Source organism: Podarcis liolepis, assembly GCF_965112155.1.
Source record: "Podarcis liolepis genome assembly, chromosome: 5".
Classification (NCBI taxonomy): domain Eukaryota; kingdom Metazoa; phylum Chordata; class Lepidosauria; order Squamata; family Lacertidae; genus Podarcis; species Podarcis liolepis.
This window is the reverse complement of record NC_139556.1, coordinates 48,624,892-48,648,889: the sequence shown is the minus strand read 5'-3', so window position 1 is coordinate 48,648,889 and position 23,998 is coordinate 48,624,892. Positions and strand designations below refer to the sequence as shown.

Below are 23,998 nucleotides of genomic sequence, written 5' to 3'. Positions count from 1 at the left end.
GCCTTTCGTGGCACTCATGGCACTTTTGGCCTCTCGGCCGCATATGTGTTCCAGGTCATCGTGCATGACAGTGAGCACGTAAGCCTGCTCCACCCTGTTATGCCCACGCCCCCCGTTCTGGTCCCTTCCAGGTCACTGCAATGTACGCAGGTGCAGTCGTGTGTCAATTGGAAGTGTATAAATTGGTCATTGCCTGAAAATGGAATTGATTTAATTCTTGTCTACAGTAGGACATAAGACACCACAGTTAAACCTGCAAACTACTTTATTTGGAGAACTTTTCTTTAGTTCAATGAAAGGGGGGCAAACACCCAAAAACAGTTACTTTTTTGAAATGTTTATGAATAAATAAGTCCTAAGTCAATATAGAAAAGATCTCTGAACCGAAAAAAATATTGGGTTGTTGTTTTTTGCAAGTTACAGATATACAAACACTAACATTAGTGTACAATACTTGGGGAAATTACAGTAACAAGTACAAATACTGAGGTCTCAAGTATTTACAAGCTTATACACATAGTTTTGAAAAGCTTGCAAAATAAATAGTTGCCCTTGGAAAACACTTACATTGAAGCGTCCCATGTCCCAAAGACTGCTTACCTCTTCCCATCTGAGCATTCTTCAGAATCATGTTCTTTTGAAACATTATTGGAATTCTGAACCAAATCAAACAGCGCAGCAACTTTATGATCTAGATGTTCCTGAAGTTTCTGCATACGCAGATCAATATGGTCCATCAATCTCTTCTCCATCAGTTCCATGTTTCTGGCGATGACCTTTTCCATGTGCAGAAAAACAGGCTGCTGTTCCAAGCTGCAGTAAATGGACACACAAGAAATAATTTACTCCAGCCCAAAATATAACTGACTGTGCATATCAACTACATGGAATTAAAATGCCTCAACAGAAGGCAAGGCACTGAGTCAGTGCATTTCTGGTCTATGTTACTGAACACCTAATATGATTTAATTCTGAACTGTACAGTTAACAAGGCAAACTTAGAAATTATAACTATTCATCTTTTCACTCTAAGTATAGGGTTGCCATATTTTGAAGAGCAAAAAAGAGGAGACATTTGCCATCTTCTACTTTTACCTACAAATCACTATGACAACTCTCATTTTAAGTACCCCTACTAAATATAGGCTATATAAGCTGTGATATATTGCTAGTGGCAATGTTCTTAACTTTCAACAAACACCCTTTAGAAGCCAATGTGTGTCACCCTAGTTGGAAGTACGCTGTCTCTCCTGTCTCTGGGAGCCCTCTTGCTCTTTTTGCTGAGTTTCTACCTGAAAGGCCTACTCTGACAGCACAACAACTACAGCAGCTCCACACCTTAGGGAGTAAACAGCCTGAATAAATGTGGACCGTACTATACAGACTCCACTCAGGATGTGCTTAAAATCAAAACTGTGTCCCTTCAATTAGTTGACTAGCACAGCAGGGCAACAGGTTTTTTCCCTCTACCTACTGGGCTAGTTTACTCGATGCACACAGCTTTAGTTAGCATCCAAATTATGACATGCACCCTCAACCCCAGAAGTGTTTAGTGTCACAGTCCTTAATTTCAGTGCCTCAGTCATCTTCTGCCTTGTTCTGTGTAAGGGGTAGAGGCGTCCTACCTGCGCACCTCAGACAAAGGGAGCTGTACAAGTAAAAACCATCCTCTCTTCACATCCACACTCCCCTGGTTCCCTTTCTAAGCCCCTGGAGCAAGATAAAAGATTCCTACAGAGCATTGGTTCACTGCAATGGAAACTGGTGGGGGGAAATGCCCACCCAAATTGTCTTCTCTTCTCTTCTCTGCTCACCCTCAACCCCAAACTCCCTCAACCCCAAAAGCAAAGCCTCCAAGGAATGGTCTACTCAGAGGCAAGTCCCACTGAATTGGGGCTTACTCTCAGGAAAGTGCGGAGTTAGAATTGTAGCCCTCCAACGCAATGCCTCTAAAGGACAGAAGATTCCCCCCCCCCCAGCTGAAGGGGGAAACTGGAACTCCCAGGTTAAGGAGAGTCCCCTCCAGCTCAGCTGCTTCTGTCCCGTCAATGGGACTCCTGAACTAATACTCCCCACAGTATTCAGTACTACCCGCTTTTATTTACTGGTGACCTGGATCCCAACTGCCCCCTCCCTCCCTCCCTCTGGCCACTAGGGAAATTGCCAAAGTAAAAGTAGTTTGCGAAGTTCCGCAGTCAGGACTCACCCAAAAGTCTGAATCCCATCCTCCTCAGATGCGGATTTGTTCTCACAGTGCTTATTCCTTTCATCTATTCGTAACCGATTTACTTGACCGCATACCGTTTGAAGGAGTGGAAACAGCAGCATGGAGTTGTGCGCGTTTGGGTTTTCACTTCCTTGCTCTTGCAAAAAGGTTGAGACCAAACCTTTGAAGTCATTCTGAGAAAGTACAGAGCTGGGCTGTGGAGCCTGAAGTCCTGGAGTCTCACATACATTTTCTGCATTAGGAATCTGTTTGTTCATATCGGCGTGCCTCTTTAATTCTTCTATAGCCATTCCAGCTGCTGCATGAGCTCTTGGAAGAGATGGCCCATTGGGCAAGTGGTCTAATCTTCCAATATCAACTACCTTTTTCAATCCATCAATGGTATGATTGTTTTCAAACCCAAATCCGTTTTTCCCAAAGACATTTTGTAACTTGCCTCCAAATGGAAGACCATTCTAATAGAAACAGAATGTTAACAAGTTAAATGTGAAGCCCAAACAAACCAATGCATGCCGCCCTATCCATCAGACATTGCTCTGGATTTGTTCGTTTCGAACAGGCAACGTGAGGTTGGAGACTACTTCGCTTGCCGTTTTATCACCCTCTCAGCCTGGAAGAGCATTTGTTCTTTTCTGATCACATATCTACCACCTTCTGCTCCCGAATTGCACCCCGCTCTCCTTGTTGGTTCCTGTTCACCTTGGGTACCAATTAATATTGCTTACAGAAATGTATAGTGAATATGATTTTGTATACAACACAACAATTGGAATGGGGAGACAACCAACTACATTAGGAGCCTCTACTGTAGTACAATAAATGAAGAACAAAACTGCCTGGAAATGTGGGCAAACAGAGCAAAGGAAGAGGGCAGCAGGCAGAGGAAACTATATAAGGCGCAATTCAACATAGCGTGAAAAGGCATCCACTCGTGCAAAAGGTATTTTTCCTTCCTTGTTCCCCTGTGCACCACCAAACTCTGCTCCAGAAGGCTGGGGGACATTTCAGAGTGGATTTTGGGGGTGTATGGGGGACCAGAGGAGGTGAAAGAGAAACCAGAAGACCCATTTCTATCATACAATCAAGCTACCACAACTGGATATCCATAGTATTTTCACTCTTCTTCTCTTCACTACCTATTTGCCAAAGGATCTTAGAGGTGCTTTAAAGGACTGCCTATCTCTTATTAACATCACAGTGATAAAATCCATTAGGGTGCCATCCAACCCCCAACCGCACACAGTGAAAAGGCTTTGCAGAGCAGCCACCACATCCATGCCCCCGCTGCACATGGCAGAGATGGCAGAAGGTGAGACAGGACAGGTCTGATGCTTTTGTATGACAGCAGTGGGATCTTGCCACAACACAATCCTACCCCATCCTCATCCTAGGAATGCATCCTTTAGGGGCTTTCCACTGCTACCTGCCAGTGGCCCTCCCGCTCACATGTTCTGGGGGGGGGGGGGGAGAGAGGTTGGTGCCAACTGAATGCCCCTTGCATCACTTCATTGGTGGGAGGTGGGAGGTGGATGGAGCTGGGAGAGCTGGGCATAGACAGACACCTTGCCTAACCCCACATCTCCTCTCCCCAGTCCAGCATAAGGAGTTTGTTCTGTTTGTCTGGCAGGTTACATAAGGGCTGCCTATGTTGTTGTCTATTCTAGCTTAGTTCTACAGCTGAAATCTAGAAGGCAAATCTTGCCCTCGCTCCAAGCAGTGGGAATATCAGCCCTTATTGGCTGAAATCCCACTAAGTGCATTCATACGATTTGTCTCAGTACACAAATGCCATACATCCCTCACAGGGAACCCATGTCCGTTCTCCACCTAATTCACCATTGACAATGGTCATTTCATCTATAGCTTCAAATAAATATAATAACTTACCTTCTGTTGAAATACAACCATATCCAGGAGTTGCTGAGCCCCAGGTGATAATTTGGATCCCATAGATTCCACTATTGTTTGCACTTTGCCCAAGTCTATTCCTGATCCTAGCGCAGCAATGTCTGGCACAGGGTTCATACAGACCGGCTTGACTTGCACTATGATTTTACTGATGAGGACCCTTTGTTTTTCAGGGATGGACAGCAGCTGGACGGTGGAGGGGGACAGACAGGAGTGAACTGATGAAATAGTTAAATAGTCACTTATCTCTACAAAATATTATGGATTATAAACAGTAAACTTGGTCTAGGAAAAAAAACCTTTTTGAACGGTGATTATTATGGAGTTGCTGTCTAGGGAACACCATGATGGAGGGCTAGTTTTTTTTCTTTTGGCAGGCCAGGGTAGGTCACCTCTTCCCCCAGTGGTTCCCCTCTTCATCTCACAGATACTTGATGGCTGGGATATTGCTGCAGAACTGGACTGGCCTAGGTGGGTCTTTCCCCCTCTCAATACTCTCCCAGAAATTTCCACAGTAAAGTAAGAATCTCAGTGTGCTTCCTGCTACAGGCTTCTTGTTTAAGGTCCAGCATCGGCTCAAATTGATTACTGGTCACTTTGTCAATGCAAGGCATCCAGGAGATTCCTGATCACATCAGTTGCCAACACTAGGTCTGACAAGACTCTCATTGCTCTTTGAAAGGAATCATATTTCCTCCTTTTATTTCAGTACTCAAAACAGAACACAGAGCATGGCACTGTATTGGTGCTGCCTTTTTGAATAAATAAGATAGATAACCACAATTTAAGAAATAATTTCTGTAACTTCCTACCTTAATCTTACAAGAGGCTGCGGAGCACTCCAATTTAAGTGACTTTTGGTATAATGAAACCTGGTCATTTTTGCTAGAAAATAAAAAAGAAATACAAGCTGTGGAAATTCTGTACAACAACATGAAGTTTTTATGCAACAGCTTTTCACAAGAAGCACAACACAGATTAGCCTACTGCTGTTTTTCAAGGTACTGCTTACACTGATGCCCAGGAAAAGAAAAGAAAATAATGACTGAAAATATCGACAACTTTGATATATTTTGAGTGGTTTGATGGGTCCAAATATGATTTAAACATAGTAATGTATAAAAATGTATGTATCAAGACTATGATCCGGAGAACCACATATACAAGTGTGGCTTCCATGGATGCACGAACTGGGTCCTTTCAGTGGCATCCCCTCGCCCCATATGCAATCATGCTGGTCCAGAGGGCGTCTTGACACTTAGGGCAAGGCAGAGGTGTAGCGGAGGGGGGGTCGATGGGGGGGGCACAGACAGGCGCCCACAAAGCAGGCTCCTTCATCGGAGCCTGGCTCTGAGTGAGAAGGAGCTGCACCTTGGCCGCAGCGCTCATGCCTGGGCACAGCTCCGCCCCTGGGTCAGACCTAACCTGGGAGAGGACCGCAGGAGAGTGGGCAGTAATGATGCCGCCTACCCTCCTGAGCCGCAGCAGCTCTGCCGTTGGGTCAGGCCCGACCTGGTGGTCAAGAGCAGGAGGGGAGTTGGTGGCAGCTTCCCTGCCCCCCCTCGGACTGTGATGCCCAGGAGGGTGCCCTCCGGCCCCCGGCCCCTTTGGGGGCGCACGCCACACACCACACCACACCCCGGGCAGTGTGGGCATATGCTCCACTGCTGGGGTAAGGAGGCCACTATGCCCCATAGGGGCACAAGCATAATAAAGGCTCTGGTCCCAATGTCATTCCCATATAAACTTCTTGAAACGCATGTAGTTGGAGGATCAGCTTCGTCCAGTACACCTACAGTTTTACCTATCAATAACCTTTTCTTTCTTTTGTGGCATGATGCATGCTGGTTGCCCTATCCACAGAGTGACTCATTGCTAACCTCTCACCCTCTATCCTCCTCCCTTCAGTGAGTCAGATGCAGACACTTTTTCTTCAGGGGAGAACTTCTTTTAACAGTAGCTCCCAACCAGCATCCCAAATGTTGCTTTGCATTTCAATGCACTAGCAGAAAGCAGTCTGCATGGCAATATAAATGCATAAGTTGGTAAAAAAAAAGGAGAAACAACAAAATTTGGTTATGCAGTGTGACAACATGGTTTATATAATATCCAAATCTTCCATCTCAAACTGGGTCTTTTTCTTTTAAATGACAACTCTCTCATTTGCTTTAAAACTTGGGTGGAGAACCTGTGGCCATCCAGAGGTTACCAGACTACAACTCCCATCATCAGTGACCATTGGTCATGTTGGCTAGGGCTGGTGGGAGTTGAGAGTCCAACAACAGCTTCCCCATCCATTCTTTAAAAGAAACTTCCTATATATCCACAGTTCCTTGAAATGTCATGCCTGAGTTTTCAAAAAAATGCAATTTTAAAACTGACTCTCTTGTAAGAAATGAGTACGCTAGCCTTATGCTGCATTGGAGCTGCCTCCAGGTGATTAGATAGAAAAGTTTTTTGTGAAGTGGAATGCATATAGTTCTTTCCTTTCAGTGTGCCACATAAAACTAACATGTCAGCAACCTGGAGAAAAAAGGAGAAAACAACTGACCTGTCATGTTGGCCAGTAAAGACTTTCACTCCTCTCCCAGTTCCACAGTACTCGTCACCAACGTAGACTTCCATGTTCCGGGCCTCACTGACAATGCCAAGACCAATAATTTCTTCTGAACCGTGCGGGTCACAGTGCAAGTACAGTAAGCATGGAGCTACGTTGTCATTGTGTAATCGTCCTTCAAGAACCACAATATTCTCACTAGAAGGTGGGAAAGTCCATCTAGAATTATACATTTAGCCAAAGCACTGACAGTTCCAGTTACTAAACAGTAAAGTTTTGTTAATGACAAACTGCTCATAACAGTGTGTGCGTGTGTGTTTTAAAATACTCATCTTACAAGTGTTAGTTGGTGAATAGTGTTGCATTTTAAATTGAGATCAGAACCTGTGGCTGCCAACTGCACTGTGCAAATGAACTCCACTGGGACTTACAGCAAGACTTGCTTCTGAATGAATGTGCACAGGATTGCACGGTAAGATATAATCACCAATATAGCTTAAACTCTGCATCTGTATAATAAATGAGAGAATAGTGACATACCTCACAGGACTGGATCTACCCCTGTTGTTGCCACATTGTTCAAATACAGTTTTTTTCTATGTCTGAATGATAGGATACTAGAGCAGTGTTTCCCAACCACTGTTCCGCGGCACACTAGTGTGCCGCGAGATGTTGCCTGGTGTGCCGCGGGAAAAATTAAAAAATTCGAAAGATAGCTTCATATCCGGAGAGGCGGCCTTCAGGTGAGTTTTAATTTTAATTTTCCTTCTCCCACTTAATGCCCCATGCTCGCCTGAGCAGCTTGCAGTCCTCGGTAACCACAGCGACCCGAGGGAGGGGAGGGAACAGGGAAGTCGAGGGCAGCGGCGAGCCGCGATGACGTCAGTGGGCCGCGCCGCCTCGCCCTGGCACGGTGTGAGAGCCCCGGCTAGTGGCGCGAGCTTTGGAATAAGTGGGATCCGCGTGCGCGAGACCGAGATCGCGGGTAAGGAGCTCAGCCCTGGGCAGGAGGAAGCGGGGCCGCGCGTGCGGGCCACATCCCCACAGAGAGCGAGCCTCCCCCGGCCCACCACTCCGGGCAGGTCCACTCGCATGAGGGGGCGGCGATGGCGACGGCCGGCAGCTTGCCTGCAATGCCATCCCTTGAGCAGGCGAGGAGCCCGGAGGCTACCAGATGCGAGTTCTCTTTCCCACCCTGCTCGGGAGTCCAGAGCACTTGGTCGCATTCAGGATCTAGAGTGGGGAAGCGGGGCTTGTGTCTGGGCTGGACACATTGGGCTGCCTGTGCCGCTCGACCTGCGGGGAGAAATCAGGGTGGGAGTCACGACCGTGAGGCAGGGCTGCCAAGTGTGGCAGAAGAGGACACGGCCGTCGCACCTGTCCTTAGGTAGGAGCTTCTTCCGTGTCGACCTGCTGCCCTAAAGTCTTGGCTTTTTTCTTGGCTTTTTGGCGGTTGGCACAGAAGGAAGGCAAGGGGGAGGGGAAAAAATTGAAACTTACACTTTCGTGCGTCCCTCCTGGCGTGACGCTGCGCGCTGACGTCACGGGGCTGTAATGGTGGTGTGCCTCGAGATTTTTTTCATGAAACAAGTGTGCCTTTGCCCAAAAAAGGTTGGGAAACACTGTACTAGAGTATCTGACCATTATTGGCTTGGTGAAACTATTGTTTTAGATCAGTTAATGAGCTGCTTTGGAAAATGAGGACTTGAATTCAGATCTAAGTTCAACACTGTAGCTGCTGCAATTTATTAGTGCTACCATTAATAGGCACGGTTTAAAAAAAGAATGATTTTGGTAGCTGCGGCTAACCATTGCAGAGAGAGAGCAGTACCTTTAAGAAAAATCTATTTCTGAGGAAACTGTTAAAAGACCCAGGAGTTCTCTGCCTAGCTGTGCTAGTCGGTTGCAGCAAAAACAACTAAAGGTCTTGTGAGTTTTTATGTAACACTTATCTGTAGGCAAGCCCCACTGAGTGAAATAATACTTACTTTGGTGCATGTACACAATCACACTGCCACTGTAAAATAAGCTTTCGTACTTGGATCCACAAAAGCTTGTACTACAACTTTGGCCATCTGCTCAAAAGTAAAGTAGGTTTACTCAGCTTTGGAGCCTATAAACATTATACAAGACACTGCCTTATACCTATTAAGAGCACTGGTCCCATCAAACCCAGTGCTGTCCACTGAACTCCTAGTGGATTAGTTCAGTGCTGGGAGAACCTCTTCCCTCTGCAGCCCCCGGCTGTGTTCTCAGCGGAGAGCAGGCTACTACCCTGATTTGGAAACCTAGCTGCTGAACCAAAATAACAGAAGCTACCATGGGTAAATTGGGACCCTTGTTTTAGGTAGTGAAGGGTCACTGCAAGGTTGCCAGAATGGAAAAATGGAGCTGAGACTTCAGAACCTAAGTTATAAAAGGGACTTGTTCTTGAGCTGTGGTTCCCAGCGTGGGGTACACACCCCACAGGAGGGCAAGTTGTATTTTAGGGGGAGGGGATAATTCAAGAATGAGTTAGACCAAGTTAATGGCCTTTTAGGCTTCCTCCACGTGAATAGTTCACTTTTTGAATAATAAGAATTATACGTCACGGGGGGGGGGCAGGATTTTAGAGATGTTTAGGTGGGGCATGGCCCCAAAAAAGGTTGGGAACCACTGTTCTAGAGCAAATAAGAAAGCTACCCCAGAGGGGGAAGGGTGGATTGAAAAAGTGGAATGAGGACAAGAGCGTATTCTTGCCAGGCTGCTGCTACACCCACTGGTCTTCCAATTGATCCAAATTGGGTCGCAGCGCCAAGTGCAACCGTGCAAACTATATGGCCAAAAATTTAAGAAGCTGGTCCCCCAAGTGCAATGTGTTTGGGTTCAATGTGGAAAAAGTTGACAGCGGCGGGTCTGCACTTGGAGGGCAGGAGCTCTCCAAGGTTTCCAAGGCAGGGAACTGATGTGCCTGGGATCCTTTTCGTGCAAAAACACACCTACACCCTGCCCGCTGAGTCACGACGCGGAAGCCTCTGTGGTTGTTTGATGCTTGTTCAGCATTTGGCGGTCATTCTGGAAGTTGGGGGGTGTCTGGAAGAGGGGCAGCCCCCCGCCAAGCCCCTCGAGGCCACGTCTCGGCTGCCCCTCGCCTCCTTCCCACGGCTCCCGGGGCTCCTTCCAGAGAACAGGAAGGCCCGCGACCTGGGGCGTGTGTATCCCCCCCCCCCAGTCTCGGGCGCCTTCCTCACCCGTTCAGCGGGGGTCCCAGGGGCTCGCAGGCGTCGGTTTCCCCCTCCGGGACGAGGCGCAGGACTCCCGCCAGGTCCGCCCGGCACTCCCAGGAGCAGGCGGCCGACAGGCGGCCGGCGGGCGCAAAGGGGCCTCCAGCGGCGGGAGCTTTTGCGAGGCCAGCTACCGCCGCCAGCCTGCTGCCGCTCGCCATGGCAAGCAGGAAGCCCCCCGGGCTCTGGGCGCCGAGAGGATGCTACGCGGCGGGACCATGCGCGGGCAGCGGAGAAGAAGAAGGGCGGCGGGAGAGGGGCGGTTCTCGAGGGGGGAACTCAGCTTCCCAAGATCGCGGGGCTCACCGGACGGTTCTTCCCCGCAGGAACTTCCGCCCTTCCGTAGACGTATTGGCATATGATAGGATGAAAGCTGGCCATAGAGAAAAGGCGAAGTTTGGCTGTCCGCAGCCTGGATTCCAGGGTTTCTTTCGACGCCGCGGCTCCCTCTGGTTTGAGTGGTGAAACGGAGAGAGCCGCTCACGAGAGACCACGGAGGAAGCCGTTGCAGAGATTTGGCCGTATCCTGCCCCGCTCACCCCACGCGCACCCCCCGCCCCAGTAGAAGCAGATACAGAAGTTCATTCTCGTTGAAACCCAGGTCTTCTTGTGTGAGGGGCGGGGGAAATGCCATTCGTGTATTTTGTTCTGTTTTTGTTTTGTTTTTTAAGATTCGGCTTTTCAGCGCTTAGCAAACTGCTCGCGCTCGGAAGAGGGAAATACAGTAAACTGTCCAGGATTACCCACTCCATATTGCACATGGGGTCTCAGAAAATGTGCCTTGCGACAACCCTACGACGCAGATCAGACAGTGTCATTAGCCTCCCCCGTTGCAAATTGGGGGGTGGGTGGGCAAGGCTGCAATGTGATGCGGTGCATTCTCAAAATGCAACGTGCTTTTTTGTGTGTGCATATATAGAGAAAAATGCATTTGGGTAGTCCTGTAGTGTAGTCCACTATATCAAACAATATATCCCTGCTATGTAAACTGGAGGGGCGAATTACAGCTACATAGAAGCACCTCCATGTTGTAGATGGGCTTCTGTATTATGATACAAGCTATATATTAGAACTTCTATAAGCTTAATAACAAACACAACCAAAATATCCAGCTGAAAGCCCCACTTTTGTCTTCAATATATTCAATGACATCCCACTCTCACGTGGATCTCAACTGTAGCCCCAAAAGCAAAGGCATAACTTCACCAGGGTCCCGTATCTTGAATCAAGAAAGATCGTCCTCATAGCATCTCCCCTCCTGGCTATATCTAAGCGACAGAGTAAACAACTTGGATCAAGCCTCACTCTTGGCAGATGTTCTCATTGCTGTTGTCATCATCACTAAAGGTGCATGATAGCTTTCATGTCCTGAAAGTAGACCCAAGGCAGCGGCTGTTGATCTTTAGACCCCACAAAAGCTTGTATAACTAGATAGTGGCTTACAAAGGCACTCTAATAAAATCTTTTTTTAAAAAAAATCACCTGCTTGATCTTTAGTTGTATTGTCACTGGTGCAGGTTTGCATTACTGTACAATACGAACACTAGCATGAATGGAAACAGCAGGACATTTATACAGGAATGGGATATAATGATGTTTTAAGTGAACTTCACTAATACTGTGGCTGTGTACACACACCTTTAAAGCACATTCCCCCCACCCCAAAGCAGTTTACTCCTTGCAGAGTTACAGTTCCCAGCAACTCTTAACAAACTTCAGTCTGCAGAATTTTTTGAGGGGGGGAAATGTGCTTTGAACATGCTTTAAACAGTATAGTGTGTACACAGCATGAGGATGCAGTCTTATATACACTTATTCCTGGGAATAAGTTCCATAGTTCTCAGTGGGACAACTCTGACTAGACATGCATAGGGTTACACGGGGGCAGAGCAATTAATTGAAACCCCATTTATGCCTAACTGGCTGGGATTAAGTGGAGGTGCTCCTCTGCTTGGCTCTCCCAATTGAACTACCTTCCTGCTGCATGTGCAGACAGGAGGCCCACTGGTGTATCCCTCCCAGCAGGAAGCCCTGAAGCGGGGTGTTCAGAGGGTAGAGAAAGGGTAAGGCAGAGCCAGCCCAGGTTTTGCTAGATCCTGAGTTGGTCTCACAGATGTTGATGGTCCTTCCCACCCTGTGATACCATTGCTACTGTAAGTGTGCGGGTTGTGGATGTGGATCTGGTGGTGGCTACACTATTCCACAGCACCCTGCAGGTATGGAGGTTCAGAGTTCGGCTTACAATACTTTATATCATCACCACATAATTATGTTGAAAAGAGACTATTATACACAGCAACGGAGATCCCGTATGGAAATACACATCTAATTTCAGCAAAGGCAAATCTACCTAAATTGCCGCCTGTGTCTCTCCTCCCTCCCCACTAAAAAGAAAAAGCCAGTGCTCATGATATGCAGACATGTTGTGTTCCCTCTTAACACCGTGGTTTCTCCCAGACATAGACAATTTAATGCTATCCTATCGTTGCTGTTCTGTTTTAAACCGGGTGTGGAATAGCAACACTGCTTCCAAACTTCTAGCATTCTACGAAGTGAACAGTCTGCCACTCCCTGACCCCAGATGTGAAACCTGTCTGCCCTTATTTTACAAAACGGTCATAAGATCAAAAACAAATCTTTCCTGCCTGCTTGTGGTTAGCAAAAGGAGAAGCGGAACTGTTCAGTTGCATGTCTTCACTGGCCTCTAGAGAATTTTGCTGATGCCAGTTTCCAATGTGGAAACAGGTTTTTACATATTACTATTGTGAGCTGGAGCAAAAGTATAGTTCATAGGTCTTCAACCAATGAGTTGATGTAATCCCAGGTGGGTTTTGCAAAGTTGTTGCTGCCATGTTGGACTCCAGGTAAGGCTGATGAGCATTTTGCCAGCTTTCATGAGTGCTGTAAAGTGGCGTGAGACAGCCAAGAGCCTTTTTTTCAGTTAGGTATTTCTGGCAAACTCTATGGCCCACCTTCCTATAACTCTGCCTATAGTAAGGGAGCTCTCACCGCTCACTTTTTAGTCTGATTTGATGGCTTTCTAGACTTCTCCAAGAAAAGAAAGATGCTGGGGATTAGAATTCAGAAATGTCCACTGCTGTGGGTAGCTTGGCTGCCCAGCATGTTGCCGTCGTGGCAATTCTGGGGGCCCAGAAAGTGATGGCAAAAGTCTGGCTGCAGAAGTAGGGGTGCCATATGATCCTTGCTGCACTCCCTGCAGCATGAAATAGGGTTATGTTAAGGGGGAGGTTCCTTGTTGGGATCTGTTTATGGATTTCTCTCTACAGTTGCCACCATCCTAATGTCTCAAGTGAATCCTTTTTCGGTAAGAAAGTGCATTTACAGTTGTGTGTCTCTGCACACTTCTTAGGCAACGATAAAAGAAAAAGAAAACCCAAGGTGCGCACACAGCTATCTGATGGATTCCCTGTCACTACTGTACTTAATCAGCAAGAGAGAATCAACAAATTAGACGGTGGGGACATACTCAAAAGGGAACGCCTACTGGTATGAACGAGAAAGACTTAAGTCGCTCGTATACAAAGTCAAATACATGTGGATGTGGACTACTTTGGTCTAATTCAAATGGGAGGAAGGTGAATTAACAGCTAAATAATGTTTGAATGTGGACAAACCTTTTTTCCCCCTGTAGAGGGTTGTGTTACTTCAGAGGAAATCTGTCAGCCGCCACTGCATCTGAGAGCATTTCTCTCTTACCCCTTTTTACCCCCCCTGCCCCCGTAAATCTCTTTTTCTTTATTTCCCTGACATCTCTTTATCTCTTCTTCCTTGCATAGTGGACTTACCAGGAGAGATTACTCATGTCAGAGGTCCGAAGTTGCAGAGGGCTTTTGAATTAAGAAAAAGTACGTAAAATGTAGCCTAGGGCCAAGGATTGACCACCACTGTTTGGGGGGGGGATCATAGTGATCATCCCTGAATCTGATGCCCCCCTCCCCCCACTATTCTTCAAGGCAGGGACTAGGCTGCTCTATGGACCTGCTTCTCTGGTGACACATCACTGCACCAGGTTGGAAATTATACACAAACACAAAACATATAAATGTGTTGATAAAAAAAAACTCATTTCTTCACTGCCAAGTATTCCTACATTGTAGGTATATCACTTTCCATCTTCAGAGTTGCTTTTGAAAGGAATTTTAATATATTTTTAAGGCTGGGTGGGGACCCACTTGCAAATGAAATCATTCTGGTGCAGTTCCTGGTCAGCTGAGTACACGGCTGCAACTTTAGCAACAGCATTGCTGTCATACTTTATTTACTCATCTCATAATAAAACTAAATCTGCTGGACATGGATTTTTGGTCTTTTGTTTCAACATCTCCACCCCACCCACCAGTGTCTGTGCTACAGTTCTGAAATAATACACTGTCTAGGATGTCTTAATGGCTCTTTTCCGCTCGCTATCCTGTATTTGCTGCAGTCACAAGTGACATGTTCCAGGTTAAAAGGCGGATGTTTTTCACTTTAGTTGTGAAAAAAAGCCCTAGGGCTTTGTAAAATAGTTTTAGAGGAATCTAGTTTTGTCATCTTTACAGTGAAGTGGACAGGTTGCATTTCTCCAGTTACACTGCCTGTAAATGGTAAGTTGACAAACCAGTTTTCTGCAGTGTTGGCTCAGAGAGTCACTTCCCCTTTCCTTGGAAGTGTTATCTGAATTCTTGTGTTACTATGTCAGTCGCCTGCCGTCCTGAGATTCAGTTCTGTTGCTTTATGGCCATTAGGTGAAATTGCTGGGGCATTCCAGGCTGGAGCACCTTAGCCAGCGAAGCCGGAGGAAGAAACCATGTCAGAATGTTGCCTGTATTATTTAATCTTGCTAGGACTAACCAGCATTGGAAAACCAGTGCTAACAATGGGTAAGTTTTGCTTTGTTTTCTGTCTGTTTTAAAAGCAATTAGAAGTTTACATTGGCAGCATGATGCCCAAATCAGTTAAACCAGAGTACTTGGAGGTTGGTTTAGGCTGTGATCTTTAGCACAAACGTTTATTACGTGCTTCAAAAACAAACAAAAAAGTCACATTTCAGATCAGGGTTTTAAGAATGCTTCCTTTCTCTCAGAAGAAGTTGTGAATCAGGCAGCTAGAATTTCTTGGTGCAGTTCCTGAAATGGAAGCAGTCCTTGCCGAAAAGGAGCATATTGGGCAAAAGATTCATTGGTTTAAGCTCCTTATTTATATAACTATGTGGCAAAAGTTTACATTCCCCGCCCTCTTCAATCTTTACCAAACAGTGTGGATGCTGATTCCTAGGATGAAACAGAGTGTTGGTCCTGATCAATTTTTGGTAATATGTATTGAATTGTAAGTTTAAATCCAAATGCAGGTTTTATATATACCAACCTAGAAATCTTTATGCCAAAACATGGAAAGTGAAGTAAAATATAACCCAAATAAACCAGAGCTGGTTAGGAAATTGTGGAAATTAAGTGCGGTCAAATTATCAACAATGATGAAGAAGCAAGGGGTATACAAAGTCGCATCAAATAGTTCACATCCCATTGTTCAAAAAAGAAATTGGGGGGTGGTATTTGGAATAGGAATGGATGGTGTGCTGCTGTAATATAAGATAGGTATGAAAGATCACATGATGATGGACTTATCTTTAAATAATGTGGCGTTTTAGAAATGGTTCAAACTGACATTAGGCTCTGTTTTGAAAAATCATTATGCAGAAGAGGGTGTGTGTGCATAATTTAAAGTAGCCTGTGTTCTTTAAAAACTGTTTTTGCTATATTAGCATTCAGCTGTTCATTAGTAGCATGTTTGTTTGTTTTTAAATGAACCTGGTGCATTTCTGTGTGCAAAAGGAAGCTGGTGCAGAGTGGGGAGGGAGACTCCTTTCGTGAGCAGAATTACAGGTAACAAAGACAAGTTGTATGTCAGATATGGGGTTTTTAGGGAAGGCCACTCTTTCGTATTTCAAAGACCATTTCTAGAAGATGTGAAGCTTGGTTTGTTTTTAAAAAAGCTGTTTACTCAGTGAGAACCTTTCTTTAAACACTGATTAACAGGATTAATACAGCACCATAGAGGGACGGAATTCTTCCAAGCAAGTTTGCCTGATATTTAAGTAAGAACAGACACCAGTGAGTCAGGCCTGCAATTCATACATTTGATTTATAGTTGCTTCAGTAGCCCAGTGGGTAGAGCCTGAGACGTCTAATCTCAGGGTTGTGGGTTCAAGCCCCATGTTGGGCCAAAAGAGTCCTGCATTGCAGGGGCGTTGAACTAGATGACCCTTGCGGTCCCTTCCAACTTGTGTTGATAGTTCATCCAGTGACCAACATAATATGTGAACCAGTTAATTTTGTATCACCGAGGTAGTTTAAAGGTATGTACAGTGGTACCTCGGATTACAGGTGCTTCAGGTTACAGACTCCGCTAACCCAGAAATAATACTTCAGGTTAAGAACTTTGCTTCAGGATGAGAACCGAAATCGCGCAGCAGCGGCACGGCAGCAGTGGGAGGCCCCATTAGCTAAAGTGGTGCTTCAGGTTAAGAACAGTTTCAGGTTAAGAACGGACCTCCAGAACGAATTAAGTTCTTAACCCGAGGTACCACTGTACTGTTTTGTATAAAGATGGATAGATAATTTACTACGGCCGGAGACCAGCTTATAAACACACTTGGGGGTACAATCACAGAAGTAAAACAAACAGTTAAAACAATGTACAATAATAAATTTAAAAACAAAGTACAACAATAAACTACCGCAGGGAGCTGATCCAGAGTATACAGATATTTTTTACCAAGAATCGGCCCTATCATTAGGTATAAAGAGGTAGCTGCTTCAGGCAGCTGAAGTGGAAGGCTGAGCCATGCGTGCCTCGCACAGACCTGTGCAAAGGTTGTCTGAAGCCCAGGGTAGATGAAAGGCACAGGGTGTTCTTGGCATGACAGCATAAGACCGTCAGGCCCCCGGCCAAGTCTCCTGTCTGGCTTAGCCCTCCAAGGCTCAAAGCACCTGGCTGCCCACCACCACACGGGCCTGGCCAAACAGACTACCCAGCAAATTAGGAGCCCTCAGGTGCTGTAGAAGACACAATCCCATCAACAGTTTTGAAGTAAGATACAGCTACCAGTCTGGGCAGCTTCTGCTCATGGGGGGTGGGGACAAATATTTCTTAGACAGCAAAACGTCTTGGGCTCACCCTGTTTGTAATAATAGGCAAAGCAAGTAAGGGGTGCCTGAGAATGTTGATAAAATATAGGTATGGTTATCTATCATTTAACGTATTTATCACCCCATTTTTGCACAAAGGCATTTTAAGGATGTCAGAAATAAAAAAATTGTTGAGAGAACTCTCAGTTCCATGGAATCTAGTATTGGGCAGTCTCTGGATAACCTGTTCAACAAGTGCCTTCTTTGTTTTCAGATGGTCATAAAATTTTTTTGACCAATGGCATATTGCCAACTGTTTGCTCACTTGCTCATTTCATTCCATTTTTTTTTTATTGTAAACCTTCTTTAGACTATAGGATTAGATCCAATTATGTCTGCTCGCTTGTGGAAAACAAACTCCACTCGTGCAACAAGACTCCCAGTTTCTCTCCTGTGCCCCCCTCAGTCTGTTCTGGAGGCTGCCCCAACCCTCTGGAGCAGATTTTGAGGGCACATAGGCTGAGGGCTGTAGAGAGGAGGGGAGGGTGGAGAAGCACCATTGTGCTAGTGGACTCCTGCTTCTGCTACTTTGGATCTTGCACAAAGCCTTTTGCAGGCTTTGAGGAATTTGTTTTTAACATTTAATTTTTGCGTGGATCCTGCATAAACCATAAAGGCTAGAAATTGTCTAAAATTAAAGAGAGATAAGAAGATTTATTGGACTTGGCAGGGCCAAGCTTGAAGAAAATCTGCTGACCTTGTAAGTATGCTAAGGTTTTGTGGGTCCCAACCTTGTTTTCTATAATCCTTTTACAGGATGAGTCCAGATCCTTTGGGGCATTATAAAATAAATCTTCTTGTGACATGATCAGGCTGGTCTCTCCACACAAACTGAAAAACTCTAACCTTGTTTTTAGGAGGGTATGCTCATCAGATCTCTAGGCATTCCTCCACATATGAGATTGTAATTCCTCAAAGACTGACTGACAGGGTGAAGCGCTGGACGCATTCTCATAAGGTTTGTTTTTCCTTCAATTTTTGTCCCCCTTTAGTGTTCTTCGTATGGTGTCCTACTTGTCCAAAGCAAATAAAAAGCCAAAGCAGCCATGTTTGTCCATAAGAAAAAATCCATAGCTGTGCAATACCATTATTAGGACCAAACTAAATTTCACAGGGTTGTACCACTTGTTTGAGTTATCTGGAACTCTTTATCAAACTAGAAGTTAGACAAAGCAGGGGGTGGTGGGACAAATAATTCAAAAAGTACAAAAATTAGGCTAGATGTTGTCTTCTTCTAGACTCAGCCCCCAAATGGAAACAGCAGGTTGAATAAGGCCCTCCAGTAAAGGGCTGGAACTGGATTATCAGTCCTATCTTAATTTCTTCATTATCCCAGAATCCTAGGTGTATCATCTGATATCTATAGCACCTGGCAGGGACTAGGGTTGTGTACATATTACATGCTTAAAACCCAGCTATGTTCTTCTTCTTCTTCAGATCAAAGCATCAAAACACAGTATTTCATTTTAAAAATACAGGATAGATGAATTGTGACTAAAGTCATATGTACACTGCTTCTCAGACAACTGCACTGAATGCAGAGAAAATGGGAGTACGTACACAGCCTTATTCAGCCCCTGTTGAATAAGAATTGGAACTGAATTTGCTTCCAAATGGCTGGTTTCCTGAGCGTTCCTCGTGATTTGTTTGGGAGAAGGTTATAGGATGTCTGGTGTTTATTAAGCCTTCCTTCAGATTTGTTTGAAAGGAGGTTATTCGATAATGTTTATAAACAAGATAAGCATGTGTGACTTAAGGTCCCAGTCTATGTCCCACCACATTAGCAGAGCAAAGGATCAGCTGAAAGGAGAGCTGTGCCAGCATAATACAATTCCCTGGCATGAGTGAATCCAGGAAAGGATCATAGTTCAGTGGTATAACACATGCAAATACAAATGCAAATGCTTTGCTTGCAGAAGATGCCAGGTTCAATCCCTGGCATTTCTAGGGCTGGGAAAGACTCCTGATTGAAAGCCTAGAGGGCCATTAACAGTCACTATCAACAATACTGAGGGAGATGAGTCAATGGTCTAACTTGGGATAAGGCAGCTTCCCATGTTTCTGTTTTGTTGGATACTGAGAAGCACTCCAGCATGTATTAATAAGTCAACCATGCCTTTTGCCAAATGCTCTGGTCAAGATCAGTGGCCTGAAAGAGTGCAATGTCATTCCTGAAGGCTGCACTGTATCCTGGTAGGTTTACAAAGCAAGCTACGTCTATAATTTTAGCTGACAGGCAGCACACAGTGTTGAATGTGCTTGTGCTGTGCTCTTCGAATAGGCTGTTACTGTAGCTGTGTCAGCAGTAGAAGACACATTGTGCACCAGCTGCATCTCGTGTAACCCCCCCCCCCCAAAAAAAATGCAGAGGATCTATTATAATGGGTAAATATAAAGAACTAATTGGTAGGAATTAATGCTAGAGTGTGCAATGACCTGCTAGACTGAATTCTGCAGATTTGTTGCCTGTTTAGAAAACTGAGCAAAGCTGTAGCAACGTGTTTTTGATAAGAGGCACTGCTGGTTTTATGCAGATTTAAAGAACTGCATATTATGTTTTGCATGTGATTTATTTTTCAGGAGTATTTAGATAATCAGCTGTCTTACTTGATCCAAACTGGAAACGGAACACATATCCTGAAATTAAAGAAAAATAAGTATGTTTTACATATCTAAGGCCGTTCTTAGGCCTTTTCGTGTTTTATTTTAGTTGATATAATATTTGCAATGAGATCTCATTGGGACGAGTACTGTTGAATGGCAGACTACAAGGGAAGGGATTTTTTTATAGCTTGTATTAAAATGTGTATTTGTGTACAAATTATCAGGAATGAGAGACAAGGTGTAGCAGCTGAGAATTTTTTTTTATATTTGTACATGGCTCTTTCATTTGTATACTTAATATATACTTTTCTTTTGGAAAATATTAAACAATCCATCTGTGGTGAACTTAGCTGTTAGACCCAATATGGACCCATGCAGCAGGATCCATGTAGTATGGTGCTCTCTGTGCATGCAAGCAGACTTTTCAGCTTCCTCCTTCCAGAAACAGCCTTCAGTGCCCTTGATGTGCCTCTCCAGTGGCCTCATAGCATCCTATGAGGAATGAGAGGCTGTACCAGAAAGGGAGAAATTTCGCTTCCTTCTGGGTGCATACAGAACTACGGTACGCATGGGTACAGGTGTCTCTAGATCCTGGCCTAATTTTTTAACACAAGCTATCTTGGGATGTGGGTGGCACTGTGGTCTAAACCACAGAGCCTAGGGCTTGCTGATCAGAAGGTCGGCGGTTCAAATCTCCGTGATGGGGTGAGCTCCGGCTGCTCGGTCCCTGCTCCTGCCAACCTAGCAGTTTGAAAGCATGTCAAAGTGCAAGTGGATAAATAGGTACCACTCCGGTGGAAGGGTAAACCGTGTTTCCGTGTGCTGCTCTGGTTCACCAGAAGCGGCTTAGTCATGCTGGCCACATAACCCGGAAGCTGTCTGTGGACAAACACCAGCTCCCTCAGCCAGTAAAGTGAGATGAGCGCCGCAACCCCAGAGTCGTCTGCAACTGGACCTAATGGTCAGGGGTCCCTTTACCTTTACCTTGGGATGCAACAGAGAAATTTTGGGATGGGAGCAGTGAAGGGCATGTTGTGACTGAACTTCATTTGAATCCAGCTGAATTGGCAACCTGAGCCTCAAGTCATAGCAAAGGAATCCAGGAATACCTCTAAAACTACATACCCTCTCCATTAGGCTATGTGTCATAAAGAGTGACGTGGGGAAATTGTTGGGATCATTTCAAGATCTCTAAGAAAGAGATCTAAGCAAAACAATATTTTTTTTTTTAAAAAAATATTATTATAAGTATCATTATTTACCCTTCCTTTACTCTAAGGTCCCAGGGTGGGTTGCAACAATTAAAACACAGTGTTAAAAACAGTTCAGAACAATTCAGAACTGCAGAAATAAAGTGAGTCCTAAAATTATTCATCTCAAGTGTCAAACGCCAGGGTAGATGAGGTTCTTGCCAAACCACATCCTGATAAATGTGTTGTTACTCTGGAGCAGGTAACGGCAACATATCAACAGGCTAGAATGGCAACACAACAAAGAGTTAGCGGATCAAATAGTTGCCCACAAGGCAATAAGCACAGCAATCTTATGAACCAGGTCTTCAGTATCAGAAAGGCGCCGTTCCTGGAAAACCTTAAAATTATCACCAGTCAATACTAATAGTGGTCAGAGTGGAGTGTGGCTGTGTAAACACGCCAGTTTAAAATTGATTCAATGCATTTATTTATTTATTTATTTATTTATTTTATTTCACTATATTTATGCACCACTTGATTGTAATGAAACCTCAAAGCGGTTTAAAACCCACACTCATATATTTTCCTTCTTGTCCACATGATGTTGTCCTCATCCAAGGGGCAGCCTGTACTACCCCACATTAAATTCAGATTTTCGTGATCTGCAGATAATGCAGTAAGGAAAAGAAAACCAACATAAAATCACATGCAATGTATTTTTATGCTTTCAGAAACCTTATTGGTGAGAATTTTATACTATATACCTACAGAAAAGATGGCCAATTGGAGACTACTCCCTTCAAAGCTAAGGTACAGTAATGGTGGAAGACCCCCTCCATAATGGAGAGACCCCTTTTAGCAACAACTGATTCACTAGGCTGCTATAGATTAATAACTGGCTGATTTCAATGAGGATGCAGGTGATGTAATCCCATCTGAAGCAGCTATAGTGCCCCAGGACATTGTCTCACACCCCTGATATCTTTATCTTTCTTGGCCACCTCAAGAAAGGTATTTTTATAGCTAAACAAAAAGAAAAAGGTATGTGTGTGAGAGAGATAGAGAGACAACTCCCTGGGGGCACTGTTCAACTGTGTCTTACTCAGAATTGGCCTGCTGACATAAATGGATGTAACTTAGCCATGTCTAGTAATTTCAACAGTCTATGCAGTGTAAAAACTTAGGGTTCATCCAGACATGCCCTTGCCTCGCCACTCCCCCTCCGCCGGAGAACCTGATCTTTACCGCTGAATCACAGCAACCATCCATCAGCTTTTCTCCAGATTGGCAATTGCTCTGATTTATTACTAAAGAGCCTAGGGCTTGCTGATCAGAAGGTCGGCAGTTCAAATGCCCGTGAAGGGGTGAGCTCCCATTGCTCTGTCCCTGCTCCTGCCAACCTAGCAGTTCGAAAGCACGTCAAAGTGAAAGTAGATAAATAGGTACTGCTTCGGCGAGAAGGTAAACGGCATTTCCGTGCGCTGCTCTGGTTCACCAGAAGCGGCTTAGTCATGCTGGCCAGTAAAGTGAGATGAGCGCTGCAACTCCAGAGTCGTCCGCGACTGGACTTAACGGTCAGGGGTCCCTTTACTTTTATTACTAAAGAGCAGGTTTTCTGGTGGAAAGCAGTGGAGCAAGGGCAAAACTGCTTAGACCCGTGCCTAAAAATGGAGGAGAAGCAGAAAACTGCTTGGACAGTGCTTTCTAGGCATTGGTCAAGAGCCAGTCTGGATGAGCCCTTTGTTAAAGAAGAAGAAGAGGAGTTTGGATTTGATATCCCGCTTTATCCCTACCCTAAGGAGTCTCAACGCGGCTAACATTCTCCTTTCCCTTCCTCCCCCACAACAAACACTCTGTGAGGTGAGTGAGGCTGAGAGACTTCAGAGAAGTGTGACTGGCCCAAGGTCACCCAGCAGCTGCATGTGGAGGAGCAGGGAAACGAACCCTGTTCACCAGATTATGAGTTCACCGCTCCTAACCACTACACCACACTGTCTCTCTTGAATTTGGTTTAAATTGCTCTAAACTGCTATAAGATGGTTGGTTAAAAATGCCTCATGTACCTGGAACAGCCTTCCTCAACCTGATTCTCTCCAAATGTTATTGTTGTTTTGAGGCTGGCAGGCTGCAGGGCACCAGTTTGGTAAAACATGGCTTAGAAACTGTAATATTACTGGCCAGAATAAGAGAGAATAGAGAGAGGTTGGATCAACTCACTTCCAAAGGGGAGTGGAAGGTTATAGACCTGCCCTTGCATTGTGTTCTGCTAAGCACAGTCCTTGCTATGGTTTGGACCAATTTTTTCTTTTTCTTTATTTGGCAATCACTCATAGTCGAGTAAGATTGTCTTCCATGAATACGGTCTTAACAGTGTGTCCGTGACTGTGGAGGCTAATTCTGGATCCACACGTCCTTCCACAGTGGGACATACGGTAGGTTTCTGGGCGGGAGTTGATCACAATGAGGATTTGCCAAACATGCCTTCCTCTTAGCATGTTTCTCCCTTTCTCCCTGAGCTCGTGCTTCTTCAGAGTAAATAGTAATAATAATAATTTATTTAAACTCCGCCCATCTGGCTGGGTTTCCCCATCCACTCTGGGCAGCTTCCAACAAAAGATTAAAAATACATCAAAACATCATTCATAAAAACTTCCCTAAACAGGCCTGCCTTCAGATGACGTTTTTGGTAGAGGCTATTCTCCAATTGGAGCACTTGCTGGCCAGTGTTTCTAAATTATCTATGCTTATACTGCATTTTTTAAAAAATTGCATTGAGAGCATCTTTAAACCTATTTTGTTTTCCACTGGCATTTCAGTTGCATCAGAATCCAGAAAACTACATAGTATGTGTGTGTGTGTGTGTGTGCCAATTTGAGTAAACATAGCATAGTTGTGTACACCAAATTACAGGTTGCGTCTGTTGTTTGCATAAGAAAAACACTATTAATTGTTTGGTTTCAGGCCCACTGTTATTACCGTGGAGTTGTTGAAGGGATTGAGGACTCTCTGCTCGCTCTCAGTACCTGTGATGGCCTTAGGTACTACCTTTTCATTCTAAC

The 23,998-nt window shown here is 45.0% G+C and overlaps 2 protein-coding genes across 5 annotated transcripts in view; one reads left to right on the top strand and one right to left on the bottom strand.

Annotated features, from left to right (window-relative positions):
• Positions 1 to 247: 247 nt before the first annotated feature.
• On the bottom strand, positions 248 to 10,293 carry LOC310708183 (ATPase PAAT). Of its 2 annotated transcripts, none has more exons than XM_083506189.1 (6): positions 9,923 to 10,293; positions 6,687 to 6,890; positions 4,948 to 5,020; positions 4,115 to 4,321; positions 2,207 to 2,682; positions 248 to 813 (listed from the first exon to the last, which is right to left on the bottom strand). In XM_083506189.1, the coding sequence occupies exons 1-6, from the start codon at positions 10,114 to 10,116 to the stop codon at positions 597 to 599; spliced, it is 1,371 nt and encodes a 456-aa protein (XP_083362315.1). In that variant the 5' UTR covers positions 10,117 to 10,293; the 3' UTR covers positions 248 to 596. The 2 variants fall into 2 exon arrangements, with proteins under 2 accessions (XP_083362315.1, XP_083362316.1); XM_083506190.1 differs by having other exon boundaries at positions 6,687 to 7,309; positions 8,321 to 10,197.
• Positions 10,294 to 12,605: 2,312 nt separating this feature from the next.
• Positions 12,606 to 23,998, top strand: part of LOC310708168 (disintegrin and metalloproteinase domain-containing protein 9-like) — a 33,192-nt gene continuing 21,799 nt past the window's right edge. The window contains exons 1-6 of one of the 3 annotated variants that reach the window (XM_083506139.1): positions 12,606 to 12,819; positions 14,701 to 14,835; positions 18,000 to 18,100; positions 19,723 to 19,799; positions 21,671 to 21,749; positions 23,901 to 23,977. In XM_083506139.1, the coding sequence (XP_083362265.1) occupies positions 14,763 to 14,835; positions 18,000 to 18,100; positions 19,723 to 19,799; positions 21,671 to 21,749; positions 23,901 to 23,977 (407 nt within the window). In that variant the 5' untranslated portion in view covers positions 12,606 to 12,819; positions 14,701 to 14,762. Of the gene's footprint in view, positions 12,820 to 12,911; positions 13,463 to 14,121; positions 14,560 to 14,700; positions 14,836 to 17,999; positions 18,101 to 19,722; positions 19,800 to 21,670; positions 21,750 to 23,900; positions 23,978 to 23,998 lie in introns of those variants that run through there. The other 2 variants (XM_083506140.1, XM_083506138.1) reach the window with 2 other exon arrangements.